General features: G+C 42.1%; 1 protein-coding gene across 2 annotated transcripts in view; it reads left to right on the top strand.

The window, feature by feature from the left end:
- The first annotated feature begins 5,699 nt into the window (after positions 1-5,699).
- Grb14 (growth factor receptor bound protein 14) overlaps positions 5,700-22,052 on the top strand; it is a 106,980-nt gene continuing 90,627 nt past the window's right edge. Inside the window, exons 1-2 of one of the 2 annotated variants that reach the window (XM_059260556.1) lie at positions 5,700-5,944; positions 7,188-7,320. In XM_059260556.1, coding sequence (XP_059116539.1) covers positions 5,757-5,944; positions 7,188-7,320 — 321 coding nt within the window. In that variant the 5' untranslated portion in view covers positions 5,700-5,756. The remainder of the gene's footprint in view (positions 5,945-7,187; positions 7,321-22,052) is intronic. The other variant, XM_059260555.1, reaches the window with a different exon arrangement.

Raw genomic sequence — 22,052 nt, 5'->3', positions numbered from 1 at the left:
GTTATCTAGAAAACAGAACTTACTTGAGAACATACCTCCATTAGATTGCCTGTAGGCAAGTCTGTGGGACATATTCTTGATTTCAGTGTGGACAGTGCCCATTCCTGGGCATGTGATCCTGGGTGATAGCAGAAAACAGGCTGAGCAAGCCCTGGAAGCAAGCCAGTAACCAGCATTGGTTTATATTTTAGTTCCTTCTGCTGAGTTCTTGCCTTGAGTTCCTGTCCTGATTTCTTTCAAGAAACCTGTAAGGTGAAATAAACCCTTTTCTTCTCAAGTTGCTTTTGATCATGATGATTATTATAGCAGCAGAAACCTTAAGATAAAGTTCATTTAAAAATATGACTTCTAACCAAATTGACATATGGATCAAATGCAATCCAATGAAAATCCCAAATGGCCATTGTAGAATTCTAGAAGCTAATTTCATCATAGATTAAGTGAATCTTTGAAAAAGATCAGGATGAAAAGTTTTTCTTTAATGGCAATTAAGATTTGTTTTTAGGACTTAGCAATCAGGACAGTATAATATAGCAATCAGGACAGTATGATGTTGACATAATTATTGATAACTAAGCAAATAGAAGAATAGATTCGTGAATAGATAAGCATTTAATTTGAAAGGGAAGACTATTCTTGCCTCATCTTCTCATCCTTACACCAAAATGAAAAACAAAACAAAAAATTCAACCTGAGTGTATCATATTTAAATGCCAAAGCTAAACAATTAATTTCTGAATTGTACAGGTGAACTTTCTGTGCAGGACATTAAAAATATAATTATGACAAAGACTGATTTGGTTATATTATGTTTTAAAACTTCTGTTTACTTTGAGATATCTAGACAGTCTAATAGAGTGGTGGATTGCTAGACAGTCTAAAAGAATGGTGGGTTGCAACCCTTTTGAGCGTTAAATGACCCTTTCACAGGGGTCACATATCAAATATCCTGCATATCAGATATTTACATTACAATTTATAACAGTAGCAAAACTATAGTTATGAAGTAGCAACACAAATAATCTTATGGCTGGGGGGGGTCACCACAACATGAGGAAATATATTAAAGGGCTGTAGCATTAGGAAGGTTGAGAACCACTGCTCTAAAATGTTAGGCCCAGAGTGGAAGAAGATGTTTTGAAATCTTGTAACTAACAAAGAGCTAGCAAACTGAAATTTGAAGAGATGTGTAACTGAGTTTTTAAAGGGATAAATAACTGGGGCCGGAGATCGGCACAACGGAAAGAGCACTGGCTGTTCTTTAGATGACCCGCATTCAGTTCCCAGTGCCCACATGGCAGCTCACAACCATCTGTAACTCCAGTTGCAGGGGATCTGATGCCATCTTCTGACCTCTAAGGGTACTAGATATGTACATGCGGTATGTGTATGCAGACAAAGCACTGTAAACATAAAATAAATATTCTATTAAATTTTTTACAAAGCAAATAACCAATGATAAAATTTTGTAAGAGATTTGAATTGACTCCAAATGGAAAATAAGAACAAGAAAACTTACACAACTTCAATAGTTATTTTTTTTTAGTATAATCCTATTCTTCAGGATTGCTATTGCATTCATGAGAATATTTGCTTTGAAAATTCTCATCATATGTTCTATATCAAGGCTGTGAAGAATCAGAGAAGCTTATGATAGTGAAGACCACTGTTGCAATAAATCTGGAAACCAGCACTATTGACAAAAGCTGACCCTCACATACTATGACCTCAAAATACCATTGCTACATTTACACCTTCCACAATGTGTGCATATTCACACAATGGGTACAACATGATCTCTGGAACAGTGTTAATTATAGTCAAAACTACAGAGAGCCTAGTTGTCTATCTGCATGACCATAGGTACATACATTGTGCTATTTTCATAGCAAAGAAGTACAAGCCTTCGGTTACATGCAAACATGGAGAAACAGCACAAACATAATGTCAGGGAATGGAATCAAGAGCAAAACACTTAAATGATTCTGTCTGTATAAAGGTCAAAACCAAACAACCTAATTGACCATGTTTAGGGGTGGAGAGTTAGTTAAAGTAAAACTCAGGACTAGTTATGTTTCCTGTCTCAACCACATTCTCCCCATCCCATCAGCTGCTCCCCAAATAACTGACTCAGAGACTTAATATAAATTATAAATGCTCAGCCAATAGCTCAGACTTGTTACTAGCCAGCTCTTACATTTAAATTAACCCATTTCTATTAATCTATGTGTTGCCATGTGGCTCATGGCTTGTTACCTCATTTTCTACATGTCCTGCTTGCTCTGCGGCTAGCTGGCATCTCTCTCTCTCTCTCTCTCTCTCTCTCTCTCTCCTCTGCCCTCCTTCTTCTCATCATTCAGTTTGGTTTTCCCCCTAACTTCCTGCCCAACTACTGGCCTGTCTGCTTTTTATTAACCAATGAGCATAATGTACAACAAGTTACCATGAAAATCTTGCTAGGAGGAGGCATAGGGCATTTGCAGCATTGGCCTGGTGTATTTCTTTTTGGGGAGTGTATTGTCTTTCCTTATATGAAGAACTAACTAGCAGAAGGGGAGGGGAGAATGAGGAAGATGATATATTTTCCTCAAGGTGGAGGCTGGCTGGAGTTCCTCAGGATAGGAGGTGCAGAAGGGAAGAAAAGGCCCCCAGTGGGAGAGGAGCCAGGCAGTCTGCAAGCTGACGGGCTCAAATCCAAAGGACCAAACCCCACCCAGATCAGCCATCCTGCTCTTTGGTACCAATATATCTTCTGTATTGTCCCAGGAGCCTTTGCCAGTATAAGGAGAAAAAAAAAAACAAAAACAAATAACCACAACAACAACCAAATATAATAATCCCTCCCCCCCATTTTGTAGAAAAGTCTCTCTGTAGTTCCAGCAATGTCCTATACCTTTTATAACACATAGTCTCTTGTTTAGAATAATTTCTTGCAAACCTCTGCTGTGGGATGTCCTGTATGTTGTGAATATATGTTGCTATGATTTATTGATAAATAAAACACTGATTGGCCAGTAGCCAGGAGGCAGTATAGGTGGGACTAGCAGAGAGGAGAATTCTGGGAACAGGAAGGCGGAGTCAGGAGACTCTGCCAGACACTGCCATGAGTACCAACATGTAAGATACTGGTAAGCCATGAGCCATGTGGCAAGGTATAGATTTATAGAAATGGGTTAATTTAAGATATAAGAACAGCTAGCTAGAAGTCTGCCATGGCCATACAGTTTGTAAGCAATATAAGTCTCTGTGGGTTTACTCGGTTGTGTCTGAGCAGCTGCAGGACTGGCGGGTGAGAGAGATTTGTCCTGACCGTGGGCCAGGCAGGACTGGAGAAAACTTCAGCTACAAACCTTTTTGAAATGAAAACAACTTCATTTTTCTTCAAATGTATTTGGATGATTCTTGGTACAAATACTCAAGGTGTCAGTGGTAGTTAATTTGATACAAGTATTTAGAATCTCATTGCTAGAGATTTACTCCTTTTTCTCTTTCTTCTTGTCTTGTAATGCCTTGTAAAGGCCTTATAATTTCTACCCACTGGATTATAGGACCAGAGTCTGAAAGTGGATCCTTCCGTGATTTTCACTGAGTATAAGGATACTTGGAGAGGGAAGGAACATTTGGAATCTCATCTGAATCAGCAAAAGCTCTTCCTTTGCATCAAGAAGTTATCCTGGGAAGTTGAGTAGAATTCATTGATGGATGGTGGTCTTCTCAGTGATTTAAGACATATCTGCAGCTTCTCCACAGTCTTTCCTCTACAAGATAAAAATATAGTGCTCTATTACTGAGAGAGAGAGAGAAATAGAGAGAGAGAGAGAGAGAGAGAGAGAAAGACAGAGACAGAGAGAGACAGAGACAGAGACAGAGAAACTGTGTGTGTGTGTGCGCGCGTGCGCGCGCATGTATTGGGAGGGAACAAATTTTAGTCATTGATGAACTCTACTGTGACAATGTTCACACCCCATTATTATTTTTAGAGAGGAGGAACAGCTGCAAAGTGTTTTGGGTAAAATTTAGATAATGATAACGGCTAAGGTTAGTTTTTCTTTCTTTAGCTAAAGATATCTACAAACACACACCTCATTTTGATTTTGCTGGAACAGCTTCAATATATCACAGTGCTTTGCCATTAAATGCACTTCAAACCCCCATGTACAGTCCAGGCCATAATTAAGACAGTTAGATGTGAGCGAGGAGCCTGCTTGGCGTACATGATTGAAAAATTTTGGCTATGACCATTAGTTTTAGTTTTATCCCCCAGGAAAGCCACTGTTTGGTCCTGGGCTGGCCACTGCCTTTGACAAGGCCTCCTGGGAACCACGGCTTCCACACAGCCATGGCCACTCATGTCCTTTTTTTACTCTTAATTTTGACTTTAGGAAAATAAAGAAGTTGGATATTTTCAGTTTTTTTGACTCAGATGTTCTCAGTTCATGGAGTCCCCAGGCTTTAACCAGGAAGCTAGTGACCCCTGGTTGGCACCAGTGTTTGGGGCAGATGTTCTGATGGGGGAGGACGTCCGGGCAGGGGAACAAGGGCTGCTCACGTTTTCAGGAGGGATGTTTATTTTGCCTTGGGCAGAGGTCGGGGAGGTTAATTTAGGGAAACAGGTGCCAAGGCCAGATGATAACCTAAGTCGGTCAAAGAACAAAGAGCGTGTAGAGGATCTGGAAATCCTCCACAGTGCACAGGGGTGTGGGGCACTTCGTGGAAAGCAGGAACGGAGTTCTGGATGTGTGGTTGCTGCCTCGGAGGAGGAGCACAGTGTGGTTATTATGTCACTGTCTGGGATTTTGTGATGGGAACTTATGGGCTGTAATCTTAACTGCACCAGTTACTAAGAGCTAAGCAAGGCACTAGATAGCTTGGGGTCCCAGTATCCTTATGTATACAATGAGGCGAGTACTAGAATCATGGAGTTTTTGGGAGAACAGGATAGAATAAGAAAAATGCCGTCCCTCTCAAAAACAAACAAACAAACAAACAAAAAACACCCTTCTAATAATCCTAGACACCTTCAGGTTCATTCAGGCTTTACTGAGAATTCTCACCAGTTCAAAGGAGTTTTTCTAAGACAGCAACCCTGTTCCTTCGGTCTCCTCACTCCACAACATCTCTTCCCCTGGAGAGAAAAGAAGGGGGTGGTGGGGGAGACTGGGGTAAACCTAACCCTATGACCCCCTGGCATCCCGGTACTGTGGGGTTTGTCCTGAGGATCCAACCACAGTTTAGGTGATCTCCGGTGGCGGTGGCCCTACAGGCAAGGAAGGGTCTAAGGATCAGTCTGCCCTGACCCATGCAGGTTGGCTGTCGGTCTTCCTAGCCCAGAGTGGCACTGGGTCCGTGGGACTCCCGGATTCAGCCTGGTGCTCCGTTGCCCACCTGGGAAGGCGGCGATGGGGCCTCAGGAGCCAGAGGCCGACGTCCCGGCGCGGCTGGAAAGTGACACCAGCGCCCCCGAGTGCCCAGGCCACGGCACAGGGTCCGCCAGGCTGGCGCGCCATCCTCCCCGCCTCCCCCTCCCCGCTCCTCCCGGTCCCCACCCTCCACGTTCCCACCCTCCTCCTCCGCCCCCGCCCCTCCTCCGCTCCCCGCCCCACCACGTCCCAGCCGCCCGGGCCGTGAGCGCAGGCGGCCCTGCCACCGCACCTGCAAGGCGCTCGCTGCCTGCACCCGCGCGCCACCGCTCGCACCCAGCCCTTCCCCACGGTCGCCGCGCGGTCGCTGACTCCCCAGATCCCCGGCCGACGACCATGACCACATCCATGCAAGGGGGGCAGAGCGCCGCGGGCCGGGCGGCCGCCCAGGACTCGCCGCTGGCCGTGCAGGTGTGCCGCGTTGGCCAGGGCAGGGGCGACGCCCATGACCCCGTGCGGGTCCCCGGACTGCACGCGCTGTCGCCCGCCTCCGACGCGACCCGCTACGGTGGTGCCGCAGACAGGTAGGCAGCTTCGGAAGGGGGTGGGGGGTGGGGGTGGCATCCGGGTTCGCAGCCTGCTGGGGGTGAGGAGGCGGCCCAGGGGTGAGTGTGTGCCCAGAGCCCGACCAAGTTTTGAAAGTGTCTGCAGACAATTCCCGTGGAGCCAGCCCCAGCGGGGTCAGCAGGGTCTCAGGATCTCCAGGTGCCCTGTTATAAATAGGCATCACGGGTTGGTGGAGAGCCGTCTGTCTGTCTCACCTCTGCCCTTCAGTGTGCACCGGGAGGGCCACACTCCAGACTGACCACACTCGGCTGCTGGGTGGCCCTTTTCATACTACACTATAGGCTTCAAAAACCGAAGCGTGGATGCGTTCACCTCCCACGTAGAGTCTTCCAAGGACCCCGGGGACGCGAAGCAGGGATTGACATTTGAGCAGTCTTTATGTTCCACAGGAAAGAGCAGAGGCTTGCAAAGGTTTCCCATCTCCACAGAAATCAGCACTAACTGCCGTCAGAGTTGTCATACTTTAGGAAAGAAGAAGGTGACATCGGTATAAACATCTGTGGCCCTTTGCAGTCACACATGTAAATACCACTCTCTCCTCTTTGTCAGGATTGCAAAGTGCTCTCTGACTTCAGTCAAGTTAAAATAACTCACCAGTGGGCTAGAGTACGTTCATGCTAACACGTTTTATTGACTTACCTTCCCAGAAGGACTGCCTTGATGTTCGGTATCTATAAGCACTTGAAAAATTAACAGACTGTGTGTGGGCAACATTGTGAATGAAATTTGAAATGAGATGAACCACATCTATATTTAATAAATCATAACTTCCAGCAGTGATGAGTGGAAATTCCTGGGGATGAGTTCATTGGATGTAGCTTACAGGTTTTGTCAATTTAATAGGCGCCAGGCAATGGCTGACTCCTTGGGGTAATGTTTGCATAAATCATGATGTAGCCTGTATTGGTGTTCAGGAAAATCCAAGTGCAAGGAAATGGAGTGACCATGCCTAGTGAATTTTTAGTTTTTTTTTTCTTTCTTTTTTTCCGGTGGTGGTGCTATAGAATTATTTGTGTTAATTGGCATATTTTATTCTGACCCACAGATAGTACATCATAGCCCTTTTGTGTACACTTGTATAGTGTTGGCGTTGTCACAGAGCAAGTGCACATTAGCCTTAACAAACGCTCTTTCCCCTGACAGCAATTATAGTTTATATTCTGTTTTATGTAAATGACGTCCTATGTTCTCTTGGTGTAGGAGAAAAAAGAAAGATCTGGATGTTCTGGAAACGCCATCTATTCCCAACCCCTTTCCTGAGCTCTGCTGTTCTCCGCTTACATCTGTGCTGTCAGCAGGCCTGTTTCCCAGAGCAAATTCAAGGAAGAAACAGGTATGCACTTCTCAACTAGAAATGCTAGTGTCTTCAGAGGTTTGTGTCCACACAGACTTAAAAGATTTCTGCCACAAAGCATCAAAAGAGAATTGACTGAACAAGTCTCTTGAGGCGACCTTCCTTTTGGGGCCTCAGTCTCCTCAGCTGTATAATGGGAATGTCCAAAAGTTCCCTCTTAGAATCTTGGGGACGAAAAAGTGGGACGTGAACGGTCTTTGTCTGCTTCTGTCATTCACCAGGGAGATGGGACGGTTGTATGTGATAACAGGTTATCAATTTCAGATTTCAATGTTAATTGGAAGGGATGGGGCAGTAATAGTGGGTGGGTGGGGACTGAGTGTTTGCTTGCTTTTAACAGTGTCTTTCATTAGACACATTTCATCCGATGCTAATCTCATTTACCAAAGGAGAGCACTGTAAAGAATCTGGCACGGATGGTGAGCTGGCTCAGTGGCTGAAGGCATTTGCTGCCAAGCCTGAGGACCTGAGTTGGATTCCTGGGACCCGTATGGTAGAAGGAGATAACTGAGTTCCCCAAGTTTTTCTCTTACTTCTTGATGGGTTCTATGGCGAGTACACGTGCTAAACACCACCCCCTCCCCACACCATCTTTTAAAAAGGATTCTGCAGAAGGTAGTTGGAGTTCAGGGGATCAAAATACTTTCTAGTAAGTTTCACATTTTGGAAGAAGACATCTGACTTGGAAGTGATGATTAGAAAATGGATTTTATTTTTGTATTTTCTTTCTTGTTTGAGCCTGACTTACACAAATCAGATTACAATGTCCAAGCAACCAAGAGACACTACCTCATGATTATACATTTTGAGAGAAAAAAAGCAACACATCCTAGAATTATTCTTCTCTTCTCATGGACTTATTCCAGTTTTGAACCAACAAAATAAAGAACAGCTTCACTTGACAAAGTCCACCTGTTCTTGTAAGGGGAAGTAACAGTAAAATTCAACACTCAGATGACTGTGGTGAGGTAAGGGGAGGAGACAGGTAGCCACGCTCCCATCTATTCTCTTTCCTTTTTCTGTTCTTTCTTTCTTTCTTTCTTTCTTTCTTTCTTTCTTTCTTTCTTTCTTTCTTTCTTTCTTTCTTTCTTTCTCCTCCTCCTCCTCCTCCTCCTCCTTCTCCTCCTCCTCCTCCTCCTCCTCCTCCTCTTCCTTTACCTCTGATAGGTTCAGTGATGTAGTTTTGCTTAGAGGGAAGGGAGGAAATACTCTGGAAAGCAGACATATTTTCATTACAATGAAGCAGTATGGACACAGTAGGAGGTGTGTGTGTAGGAGTGTCACTGGTGTGCAAGCACTGTGTGATGTGTGAATGTAGAGGCTAGAAGTCAATGTCAAGTGTCATCCTCAAATACTCCACCTCTTGTTTTTACATTTATTTATTTAGTTGTGTGTGCACACATGTCTTCATTTTCACATAGAGGCCAGAGGACAGCTTTCAGGATTGCTATCTCCTTCCCTCATCTGGGATCAAACTCTGGTCATCAGACTTGGCAACAAGTGCTTTTATCCACCGAGCCGTAGTGTAACCACTGCCTTCCCCCCAGCCCCCAACTTTATTCTTTAAGACAGTGTCTCTCACTGAACCCGGAACTCACCAGTTTTACTAGACTGACTGGCCAGTGAGCTCCAGGGGACTAATTGTCTCCAACTGTACAGATGTACACTAGTACACCCAACTTTTGGAAATGTATTTTTGGTGGCTGTCCGGTAGGGAACAAGGTTGTAACCTGATGGGGTGGGAGAGACTTAAGAGGATCCCTTCTCAAAAGCGTTTTTTATCAGACTGAGATTCTGTCTGATTGCAAGGCTGCATATAGCCTTACTGAAATATCCAAGCACATTGAGAGTTTGGGCATGTAGTTAGGGATGACATTTAAATGTGTGCTTTGTTGGATTGTTTCGTCCTGGGTGAGGAAGGATATGAATGATGTTGGCATAATATTCAGTTAAAGGAATTTAGTAGACAATTGCTTCAGTCATGGAGGGCCATGCATTTCTCACATTATCCTAGACTGTAGGCACCTAGGCAAGGCAGAGATGCCCCCCAAGGAGTGATTGGCAAAGCAGGGCTGTGGTGTGTGGTTGGGGTAGAGGCTGGAGAGAGGAAGAACAGTTGAAAGAGTGGTCTGTCAAGACTTTCTCTTTAATTTTATGAATAGACACAGGATGCTTCTGTCTAAAAGAAATACTGATAGAACAGGCTGAGTTCAGGGAGAAAAGTACTGGTGTGTTCATGCTCCCGGGGTGGTGTGGTTACTGTTCATTTTCAACTTGACAAAATCTAGACTCACCTGGGAGATGGGCCTCTGGGCATGCTTGCAGGGATTATCTTGATTTGGTCTAATTTGAAGTGGGAAGATTACTTACTGGGGGTGGGACCAGTCTCTGGGCAGAGACACCCAACTGTATAAGATGGAGGAAATGAATGAGCCGAGCAAACATGCATTCATCCATTGGTCTCTCTTTCCTATGGATGCAATGTAACTAACCGTCTCAAGCCTTACCACCGTGACTTCCCTGGCAATGGTGGACTGTAACCTTGAACTGTGAGTGGCAACAACTCTCTTCCTTCCTAGGTGTAGTATGTCATCACAGCAAAGGGAAGGGAACTAAGATTAGAAGAGAAAGGGGGTGGGCCAGGTCTCTCATCCAGGTAGGAAGTGCATTTCAGAGACAGGCAATGGTTTTCAAGTTAGGAAATGGAAAACAGGGGGAAAGGTGACCTGTGGCTCACTCCAGCAGGTTTCCTCTCTGCCCTTGCAGCCTGTGTCCAGCCTGACAGAGAACACTGCACACACAGGAGGCTGAGCCAGCTCAGGAGCTAGTGCTGGCTGACTTCCTGGGGCCAATCCCTGAGGTGTGTCCCATCTCCCAAAGACACTTTTGTCCAACTCCGCCTACGCCCAGGACCGACAACTTCATGTAGAGGACATCCCACTGCTGAGAAGAAGATCCGTTTCCCCTTTCTCCCTTCTTTTCTTTTTCAGCTCACCTAGACATTGCATTGAGAATTGATCTTTTATTTTACTTTGTACAATCTCAGTTCTTTGGCATGGGGTGCTTTGAGTACTCATGACTCTCTGTATCAGACATTTCCCTAGGCTCAGCACCTTTGCCTCATACAGATAAGCCGACCCCCCCTTGTTACCAGACAGTATCTGCAGCTGTCGGTTGAGATGATGTCTATGATAGTGTGCCCCTCCCAATATGACTTGGAAACATAGGGACGTGACATGTTTCTTTGTAGTCTCTTTCATTTGTTAAATCGTTCCAGACATCTTAGAAGAAAACTCTTTTTCTCTCCCTAGGAAAAGCTAAGAATTGTTACTTGTTATTTACAAAGGAATGTCCAGGAAGTTTGAGAGAATCCAGACTAGAAATGTTAAATTTAATTTGACCTTTCAAAGCCACAGTCAAAATCACTTTCCAGGCCACAAGTATGCTTCTAAAAAAATAAATAAAATCTTGAGATGCTTACAGGAGTGTGACTGGTATATTGCATTCGAACCACAAATAGGACGGGCTTTATCTCTTTTGCAAGTAAGATGTGCCAAAGCGTACAGTGCTGTGCGATCTCAGTATTGTTTTAACATGAGAGCTAGGATGGAAACCGCTTCTTTATTCTCCGTCCCTCTTTTTTTCTTATTTTAGTCACATGAAATTGTGAGCCTATTTCCTGTGTTTGACAGTAATAGCTATTTAAAGTAGTCCTCCCTTTATCATATGTGATCTGGGAAAATTACATCGAAAATGATTTTCATTATGTAAAGAAATGTCTTTTCTAGTTTCTGATAGAAATTTGCTAGGAAATTGTCCTGTACTGATGGATGCTAAAGACCCATTACTTGAAGAATAGGAAAAAAGAAGAGGTTTTGGTCCTGTGTTGATTTTTGGACCTTCGATCATTTTTGAGCTTGGACACAGTTTGTGTAGGGATTCTGGTCGGTTGCCTCCCAGGACTGTTTAGGATAGCTACTGCAGAATAAGGTGCCTGGGCACTTTTGAGATTCAACCCAGTGAAAAACTGTGTCAGTGAAAGCTGGAGTTGGGAGGAATGCTTGACATCATCTACTGCCCTACTTTCACTGATCTGAAAATTGTGTCTAAGTGAAGCTAGGTGCTTAAAAGTGATGTATTTCTTGAGGACTTGACAGTAGTATTTTTTTTAGGAAGGTACAGTTTCTAATGACAGCAAGGACCACATAACCAGTGTACATAATAAACTCTTACAAACATTCCTAGCTACAAGCCCCACCTATAATACAAGATAGCAGGCCCAAACTAATACCATTTGTTAATATTCATCTAAAGATGTGGAATTTCTCTCTCCTTTTCTCCATTTTTTTTTGAAGTGTAACTCTGATTTTTCTCCATGGCTTTGGTCTCCTAAAATTGATATGAAAAATCTATCAAAGAATTAGTTACATCAAATCATATTTGTTAGTATTGTTAGTAACCAACTTTCACATGTAGTTTATGGTCCTTGGTAAATATCTCAGGAGAATATTAGAATGTAGTTGGTCATGGTAGGCTGGCTGCCTTGTCAATCAAGTACTTAGGAGGCTGAGTCAGAAGGATAGTGAGTTCAAGGCCAGCTACGCCTAGTGCATCAAATAGAATATAATATCTTTATGTGCTTTGTGCCTAATCATACTGTTTCTAGTCTGTTCTGTGGCATTTTTCCTTTCCCTCTCTCTCCCTCTGTCCCTCCCTCCTCCCCCTTTCTTTCTTTCTTTCTTTCTTTCTTTCTTTCTTTCTTTCTTTCTTTCTTTCTTTCTTTCTTTCTTTCTTTCTTTCTTTCTTTCTTTCTGATCTCTATGTAGCCCCAGGTGACCTGACATTCATTATGTAGAAGAGGCTGGCATTGAACTCATAGACATCCACTTGCCCCTCAGTCCTAAGTGCTGGGAGTAAGGGTGTGCACCATAACACTTGGCCCCTGTAGCCTTATAAAATATATCTCATGAAAAACAAAAAATGTCTCCCAAAGAGTTAAGACATTAGTTTTCCATATTCTTTGCCTTGGATTTTCTGAGTTCCTCTAATGTGCTGATGATGTTCAAAAGATAACTAGATTTTTGTCTCCTAATTAAAAGTCCTCATGCCATTGTGATGCCAATAATTATCCCACTGTGTACGTGTCAAGCCTGTATGTGTGGTCCCCAGGATTTATGCGTACTCTTCTATATTCACTTCTCTAATATACATAGGAACAGAGAAAGTCTACCCAGATACTTCTGGTTTCCAGACTCAATGATTATTAAGAATTTTCTTAATTTACTTCATCTGTTTCTTTAAAAAAATATGATTTTTTTTGTGGGAATATTTTGGAGTAAATCTCAGGCATTCTATCATTGTAACCCTACCTAGTTTTTATATTTGAGCCCTGAAAAATACATTTAAGAGCTATAACCCAAATAGTATTATTTCCTAAGAAAAATAATTCCTTGATATCATCTGAAAAGCACTCATAATCAAATTTTCTCAGTTGGAATGACACGTGAAATCCTCACATTACATATTGACTATGTTTCAAATGTCTGAAAATTAGCCCTTTGGAAGTCTGAATTCATTTTCAGATGAAAACAACATCATAAATTGTATTTAGACCCTTCAAGCTATTCTACAAAATTCCATTTAATATGAAATGAAATGTATATATATATATGAAGAATAATAGAAACAAGTATTGTTTCTATTAGAGTGTCAAACTAGTCTACCTCTGAAACAGCCATTTGAATGGTGCTACTTGATAAATATCATTGTTATTTTTGAGAATGTAAGACTGTACAGATCTTAGCAGCACTGTTAAAGCAGGCTATAAGAGCCAAGGTTTCTCAATGGGTCCTCACAAAAGCACCTTCTGTGGAGAATTTGGACTCCTTGCAGAACTCCTTGAAGAATAATGTCCCTGAGAAGGACAGGGGAAATGGATTCCTTGTGTGTTTTCTTTGCTATGTGCACAGAATCATCTGTTCTCTTCTCTGCCACTTTTAGAGTCTGTCAATATGACTTTGAAAAGCTGTGGAGAAATCTCTCTAGTTGAGAGAAGGCAGGGATATTGCAAATGGACTTTGGTTGGTATCTTAGCCATGTATTGATTCTTTGGAGGAAACAGAGCCTCACATGAACTGGCCTGTGGAGTTATGTTTTAGTAACCAAAGGACAAAAGTTCACTGGTTTCATGAGAGACTGGACTTGCACAGTAGAAAGTCAGCAAAACCCAGGGCAACCAAGTTTTCTCTCTTTCCTGCCACAGACCCACCACCTAGCCCGTGCTTCTTACAACTTCACTTTGTCGTCTTAGGTTCTGTATTCTTGTTCACCATTGGCTGCCCCTTGGTACTCTTAGCAGTGGTTGAGTATGTGATAGCTGGTAAGAGTCTGTATTGGCAGAGATATTATCCCAAGGTATACAGCTTCGAAACAGCTGTGGTCAAAGGGACAGAGGAATCTAGACCTCTGCCTGCTCAGCTAGAGTGTGGGAGGTTCTTGGAGAAAGAAAAGGTTCAGCAGGCGTGGCATAGAAAGACAGAGAAAACAAATCTCAGGTGCAAAAAGAGCTGCCCCAGAATGTGCAATTGAGAGCACATCAAAGCTTAAAAGGTATGTGTGACAGGTGGTGACCGCTTATCAGCTGTCTGACTTTGCATGTAGTCCTTAGTGTCCAGTTGTTCGCTTTAATTCATGTATTTTACACGAAGCCCATTTTCTAAGCAGTGGTTTCAGTTGGTGCCACTCTTCTGAGATGATTAGCTGTCGGTGACCATTGTCTTGAGCTTCATGAAGCATCTTGGCCTCTGATGATGGGACTATCAACTCGGGGTTGTCTCCATCTTGTGTAAGTTCCCTTCATTTACAGCAGAAGACAGATATCTTGTTACATTCTACAATTTCTGTAGCACATCACCTACTTCAGGGTATTCTAGTTGGAAGGTTACCTCCAACCTTTGGTTAATTTTGAGGGCACATTTGTAGCCCTTTTTTATTTTTCACGTTTTAAAAGCTTGGCTTCTGTTTTTTTTTTTTTTTTTTTTTTTTTTTTGCCTCAGGGTTTAGATTATGTTCTATCAGGGGAGGGAAAATTGAAGTCATTCACTGTTCAGTATAAATGTGTATTTTAATACAATGATTCCTCAGGCTTTTATGTATTGCTTTAGAAAAATGCTGATTTGTATGGAAGAGTAATACATTCTATTTGTGAATATATACCCTTATATTTAAGTAGAGATGAACAAACTAAGGAATTATCTTTATGAAACTTGAAGGGCAGATCAAGGGAGAACCTTGCGAGTGATCAAAGGCCTTGGCCCTGGCAGAGGAATAGAAAGGATTCTGAAGTCATTTAAAAGTGAAATGAGAAGGAACACAGGAAGAGAGTTCCTTGCCTCTTATGCTTTCTTGAAGTCTTATATTTAATAATTTTCATAGCCACAGGGAAAATAAAAACAAACAGAAGACTTGAGTTTCTTACTCTGCATACAAATGTCTCCATCCCTAAAGGTCACTAGTAAATTTGAGGGTTATCCACATATTTCATTCCATAGATGAAATGCTGTATGTGTTCTTTTTGGAATCCCTATAACTCAAGAGCATAGTGAACTTACAACGTTCTGTGCACCCCACGTTTAGCATTGTGTCTGTGGGATGATGTGAGTCAGCGTGTTGTGATTGAAGGATGTTGGAGCAGGGACCAACAAGCCTACGTTATAATGCCATCCTACTGCTTCTGACAAATGTGATAGCAGACCACGGCCCACGCTTCCCAGGCCTTGGAACTCTGCCATTTTGTGTTAGTCCCAGAGCAGGTGAGTCCTGTGGCTTTTATGTCACTTATGACTCTTGTATAGTAGACAGAAGATTCACAGGAGATGTCCTCCTTTTTCTCACTAGATGCTCCCTCAGTTGCCTTTCTGAGCTTCTTCCATGGTCACTTTTCATAGAGAACACATTTGAAGTGAGATGGGGCAAGGGCAACAGACCCTCCTCCATGGAAAGAGTGAGAATAGGAAGGTGTAGTTCAAGTAAACATGGTCCAGCAAGTCAAGTCAACTATCAAAAAGAGAACCTGGAGTGGGGGGTCATCATATCTGGGAGGCAAAGGGGTGTGGCACTGAACTAAGTACTGAAACTGAGACCTAAGGATATGAGATTTCTTATGAACATTTGAGGTTGCCATAGGCCCAATCTACACATAGCTCTGATTGGCTTCCTGAGTGTGGATTGGCTATCGCCCAAGTTCTTCTTCAAACATTTGAGGTTGTCATAGGCCCGATCTACACTTAGCTCTGATTGGCTTCCTGAGTGTGCATTGGCCATAGCTCAAGTTCTTCAAATTCCTCTGTTCCACCCTCAAACCCTTCATTTGATTGTTAAAGACAAAATCTAAGGAGACTACTTTCTGTTCTTAATTACTACTGGCTACACCTTAAACCAAGCAGACTAGAATCTACATAATTCCCTTTGTCTTTGCTGCTAACATCCTATTTTAAGCTACCCGCAGAGACCACAAATGGCCCTGGTTCTACATTAGCCTGGTTCTTTATCCATTTTTCTATGCATTTGTTATTAGGAACTAAAAAAAAAAAATCAGAGTGGGCTGCTACAAAAGGGCATGGATCCAGGTAGGCTATTGACGCATGTAAACCAACCCTAGAGCTGAAATAAGCTCAGAAAACCTTTATGGAAAAACAAACAAGCCAGAGCACATCTCCTTGACTGGATGAAAAAGTTTTGATCACTTAAAATCAAGATAGCATCTCTTCCTTTGGCCTATGGTTTCTGTATACAGTTGATCCTGTCCAGCGGCTCCTCCTCTGCATTTTACCCTTTGCTCATTAAACTGTACTCAGAGTCCTGTCTGTTGTGAACTGGGCAAGCTTCTTTCTTAGGTCACAAAGCCCTGGTGTGGCTGCTTTCTGTGTGTGGAGGCTCTTCCCTGGGTCTTTATAAGCTGACCCTTCTTATGTAGCTTTCGGCCAACAATTCTGCCATCGTTGTGGTCCCTCTACAGCACTGTCCATGACATATCCAGCTTTCATTCTTTTATTTTACTTGTTTTCCTACCTTGTCACATGTCTCAGTTTGGGTTTTGACTGCACTTCCATGATCTGACTTGTCTTTTTATCTGTTTTGTCTCTTCATTGTTTTTCCATCCAAATGGATTACATTGAGTTCATTGTTCCTAGGTTCTTTTGCTGAAAATGAATGGAAAATGGATTATTGAGGGGAATAAATAATGGAAGCCTAATTTTATCCAATTGTGTCTGTCATAGTCAAACCATAATCAATGAGTTTCATTAAAATTTAAAAGTAACTGCAGTCCTATTAGAATATTCTATTTATAAAAACAAACTTAGAGATTAGGACAAATTGGACTTTAGAAATTCAGTATTTTACTTTAGTTCTTAGCACTTTTCATCATCTGTAAGGAAACGGTGGAGCTATTTCTAATTTTACACATTATTCTCATATAAGCGACGGTGCTCAGTAGACCTATGAGACTTCCTTCCAGCTTACTCTGTATTCACAAAATCTACACAGGAATACTTAAATACAAATAGTATTTGCCTGTAATTCTCTCAGCCTAAGGGAAAGACACTAGCAAATGCCTTATTGATTTGCTTATTTATCGTTTATTTTTGAGACAGCATCTTGCAGTGTAGTTGCGGGTAGACTAGAATTTGTCCTCTTAGACCAGGTGGCCCTCACACTCTCAGAGATCTGCTTGCTTCTGCCCCCTGAGTAATTAATTACTAAGTATTACTGTCACTAGTGACTTATTTAGGCCAGGGTTTATCACATGAGAATAGGAATACACAGATCCCTCAGATACATGTCAATACATGTCAAGGGGTGGGGGGACTCAGATCTGAGGGAATCAGTTTTCAGGTCTTCATCTTCTATAGAAACCTTACCTCCCTAAGAACTTACCGTGCTCACAATAGCCTCTCTACTTTGTGCCTTTTCTAAGGGCAGGAAATTCCCTCAGATAGTTGTTCTCAACTTGTGCATTGTGACCCCTTTGGGGCAGTTTATCATCTATCCTACATATCAGATATTTACATTATGACTCACAACAGTAACAAAATTACAGTTATGAAGTAGCAACAAAACAATTTTATGGTTGGTCGTCATCACAACATGAGGACCTATATAAAGGGTCGCAGCATTAGGAAGGTTGAGAATTGCTGCTCTAGGACATCACAAGCCATTTTTATTTTCTTTGTGAGATGGGGTGTTACGGCGTTGTTCCTGATTGCCCTGCCACAATTCTTTTGCCTCCGTTTCCACAGTGCTGGGGTTATCTTGTCCTGTATTTAAACCCGTCTGTTGATGGTGCATCATGGTTAGAAAGGATTCAGGCCGGTTTATTGAGATATATGAGCAGTTTAAAGGGACTAATGACACTTTCCATTGCCCATTTGTTCATTTTCCATGTTCGGCTTCAATTGTTTTGTGTCTAGACTGTTAGTAGAAGATAAAGCCTCAGGGAAAAAAGTAAAGGGCTCATCTGTGAGAAGCACTAAGTAAGTACTTAAGATGCCCTTTGTCATGAATTTCAATGTATTTTCTACTGCACTAACTATATTCTTTTTTTTCTTTTTTGGAGCTGAGGATTGAACCCAGGGCCTTGCACTTGCTAGGCAAGCGCTCTACCACTGAGCTAAATCCCCAACCCATAACTATATTCTTATAGGATGTATTGGTGATTGAGAGAAAATGTGCCTAAAAATACCTGGTGTGACTAGGCTAGTACTGAGGTCAGGGTTCCCAAGCATGCTTCCTGGAAGCTTTTTGCTGAGCACATTCAATAACAGCAACTGTAGTGGTCAGTTTTGTTCAGCTTGGCACACACTAGAGTCACTTGGGAAGAGGGAACCTAGTCTGAAGAGTTGCCTCCAAAGACTGGCTTTAGACATGTCTCTGGGACATTTTCTTGGTTGTTGATTCATGCGGGAGGGCCCAACCCACTGTGAGCAGTGCCTCCCTTAGGTAGGTGGTCCTTGTGGAGGACCGAACTGCAAGGCCTGCAAAATGAAGAAACCATGCGGAACAAGCCAGGAAGCAATGTTCGTCTGTGGTTTCTACTTCAGGCTCTTGCTTTGGCTTTCTTGGATAACTGACCATAACTCATAAGCTAAAATAAGCGCTTTGTTTGCCAACTTGCTTTTGGTTTGAGTTTTATTTCAGCAATTGAAAACAGACCAGGTCAGTACTGGTGGGAATGGATACTGGAGAGAAATCAGGCTATCTCTGTGCAGTTGTAACAAAGTCTTCAACCCATTCCTTAGACACTTTGGAGCTAGGTGGGGCCTACAGAATTGTGGAGGATTGAGGCACAGCAGCTGGGCTGCTTAGGAAATGCCTGGCTTTGGTCATAGTAGCTACCTTTAGTGGAGTGCAATGGAGGGGTTGGGAGTCTTAGCCAACTGGCTGCTACTGGGAAAATGAGCACTTCGGTCTGATTAGAGTGGCTTCTGGTGGTTGCCAGCATCCTCTATAGTTAGTGATTGGGTCTTCTAAATGAACATTTTTTTTTTCCTACAACTACTAAGTTTTTAGGATGGATAAAAGTCAAAGATAAAATTTATTCATCCTTTCTTTAAAACTTGGTGTACATCTCAATATTGTGATTAACTATATGTTAACAAATTATATTATGAACTATTTATTCCAGCTCAGCTCAGTTCCCATCCCATTTCATCACAAAATATTTAAATATATTCCATTTCCTAAAATAGTCCCATGCTAGTGGCTGGGCTGATTTTGCAGAATACATCGTTTGCTTTAATCAAAAACATAAGAAAAATTTATTATGACATTTAATTTAGACATTTCTAATTTTATGCTTGATTTTTATTTAATTAAACCCAAACTTGCAACCCAGAGGTGAAATGTATACACACACAGTTTCCAAAGCAGGTCTGTGTACTTCCTGGATTTCAACATAATGTGCAGAAGTCTTAGTCCCTTATCTTTATTATTATTATTATTATTATTATTATTATTATTATTATTATTACTACTACTACTGTTTTTCTCATTTGGGGGGGCTGTGCTTAGAACTCATACATAGCCAAGGTTGTTCTTGAACTCATGACTAACTGCACCTCCTAAGTGCTGGAAATATAAGCATGGACCACCATGTCTGGAAGTATTCTGTTAATTTCAATTTTGACTGTTTTTAGCTATTTTTATTATTCAGTCTAACACATAACTTATTTTGTCCTTGTTATTTGATGTTTTGCTTCAGAATGATATTGATATCACCATATAAATGAACAGAAAAGTTGAATTTTATCTGATAGACTGTCTTCTCTGAGAGGAGATTAACTTCTGAGTACATGGTTGGGTACTGGTTCTTGCTCCTCTCCTCCTCTTCCTCTTCTCTCTCCTCATCCTCTCTCTCTTAACAGGGTTCTACTACGTGGCCTGGCTGGCCTCAGAGTTCTGATCCTCCTACCTTAACCTGATTGCTATGACAATAAGCATGCACCACCAGATGTGGTAGACATTTCCTCCAAATGGAACACACTAAATCTTACGTCTTAAGCTTTTGAAAGAAATATACTTGACACAAATGACAAAAAGCATTTTATGAAAGTAAAAATCAGGGAAAAAAATCTTGCAAGAGCCATATGAATGCATTGGCTTGGCCAAGGTATGATACAATTATCCATTTACTTACAGAATTTTCTATGTATATTAGTTTGAAAAAATTGTATTTACGTAAAAGAGAGTAAGTCATTACTGGTAAAGCTATGTTAATGAAATATCTAGAAACTAAGAGAATGAATGAATCTGATTTGATGACATATCGTTTTCAATCTAGTCAGTATGAATTTAGGAGGCCCTGAGTAGTTTGCAGTTGACTGATTGATGAATGAAGATGATTTTACCTCAGATGGACTTAAAGGTCAACATAGTCTTTAGTGACTTCAGCATTCTTGTGCCTCCTTTCTATCACTCAGGTCTTATTACTGTAACAAAATACCTGAGACGATCAACTGAAGAATGAAAAGGGCTTTGGATCACAGTTAGGCAGGTTTCCTTTGGCATCATGGCCTCGAGTGTGTGGGGAGTCAACCCATCACGGTAGCGAGTGCCCGGCCAAGCAGAGCTGTTCACCTCCTGGTGGCTTTGAAGTTGCACAGGAAAGGGAAGGGCGCATGTGCCAGGTTCCATTTTAAAGCACTCCACTTGTTCTTTCCTCCTCACATCTCAAGGATCTGCCGTGTTTCAATGATGCCATGGGTTGGGGACTGACCTTTGAATCCCCAGGCTTTTGGGAGACCTTCACAATCCAAACTGTTGTGTTTACCCACCTTAATCTTTCTCCCGAGTACTTCCTATCACCCAGGATTCCTTGTTCACGTATATATGTTTACTCATTGCCTTTACTCACTAGAACAGAAGTTCTGTAATGACAGAAGTGCTATTGTATTAATATTTTACAATTTATTTTGCTTTTAATTAAGTGAATATGTCTGTATGGATAGCAGGTTCAGGTTCCCACAGAGTAGTGGAGCAGATGTTAGATCCCCTGGAATTGCAATTACAGGTGCTTGTGAACTACCCTTTGTTGGCACTATAAACTCAGTCCTTTTACAAGAGCATACCCCTTGTGTTTAAGTTTTCTTTTTTTTTAAAAAGAATTTATTTATTTTTATTTTATATGCATTGTTATTTTGCCTGCATGTATGTCTGTGTGAGGGTGTCAGCTTTGGGATGTACAGACAGTTGTGAGCTGCCATGTGGGTGCTGGGAATGGAACCCAGGTCCTCTGGCAGAACAGCCAGCGCTCTTAACTGCTGAGTTATTGTAGAATATTAGTTCAAGGTGTCTTACTTTTGTTTATGCTCTGGAACGTTTGTTTAATGATGCAAAGGTGTGTTTGATTAAATAAAATTCACCCGCAGTCAGGAGGCTGGTCAGCAGCTAGCTGACAGGAAGTGGGAGGAGCTAGGTGGAGAAGGGTTTATAAGGAGAGGTGAGGAGCTGCATGAGGGCTTTTTGGAGGCGGAGAGCAAAGAGAAGAGGTGAGCTACTTGCTAGTCAGCCTCTCTGAAGAGCAGAGTTCCACCTTAACCTTTGATTCTTGAGGTCTTCAGAGGGAGAGAGGTTTCCTTAGTTCCCTTCATAGTTTGCAAGAGTGGGTGCCTGAGGGAACAGATTTCCCTCCGGCTACAGCCCTTACGGCCTAACCACTGCTGGTAGCGGTGGAGTTGCAGTTGCTGATGCAACCATTTAAAAAAAGAACAACAGTGATCCATCCCTCCAGCCCTGTGTTAAGTTTTCTGTATTCAGTTTCTAGGAGGTTAAAAAAAAATGCCTGGCACTTAGTAGGCTCTCAAGAAATTTTTGCTTAATTAAAAGAAAAAATGAACAAACGGGGAAGAAACTGGGAAGCGTCGATTCCTTGGGGCGGGTGAGAGTCTATCTGTGATCGTACTAATAATTTAATATAAATGATATTTAATTTATAAAAGAAACTTAGAAATGTTAAGTCTACTTCTTTGTCAGAGAGGGTTCTGCTATTGCAAGAGACTGGAAGGGATCTTGGGCAGGATAAACATTTGAGTATTGTTTTAGCACCACGAGCACATTCTAAATTTGGATCTTCCTTGCTCAGAGTAAGTCTTGTTCTTTGTCTCTTGGTCTCCCTGTCAGCAGGTTCGCCCTTCCCAGCACACGTGTGCCAATTA

This window comes from Peromyscus eremicus, chromosome 4, assembly GCF_949786415.1.
Source record: "Peromyscus eremicus chromosome 4, PerEre_H2_v1, whole genome shotgun sequence".
Taxonomy (NCBI): domain Eukaryota; kingdom Metazoa; phylum Chordata; class Mammalia; order Rodentia; family Cricetidae; genus Peromyscus; species Peromyscus eremicus.
This window is presented reverse-complemented; position numbering and strand designations above follow the sequence as displayed.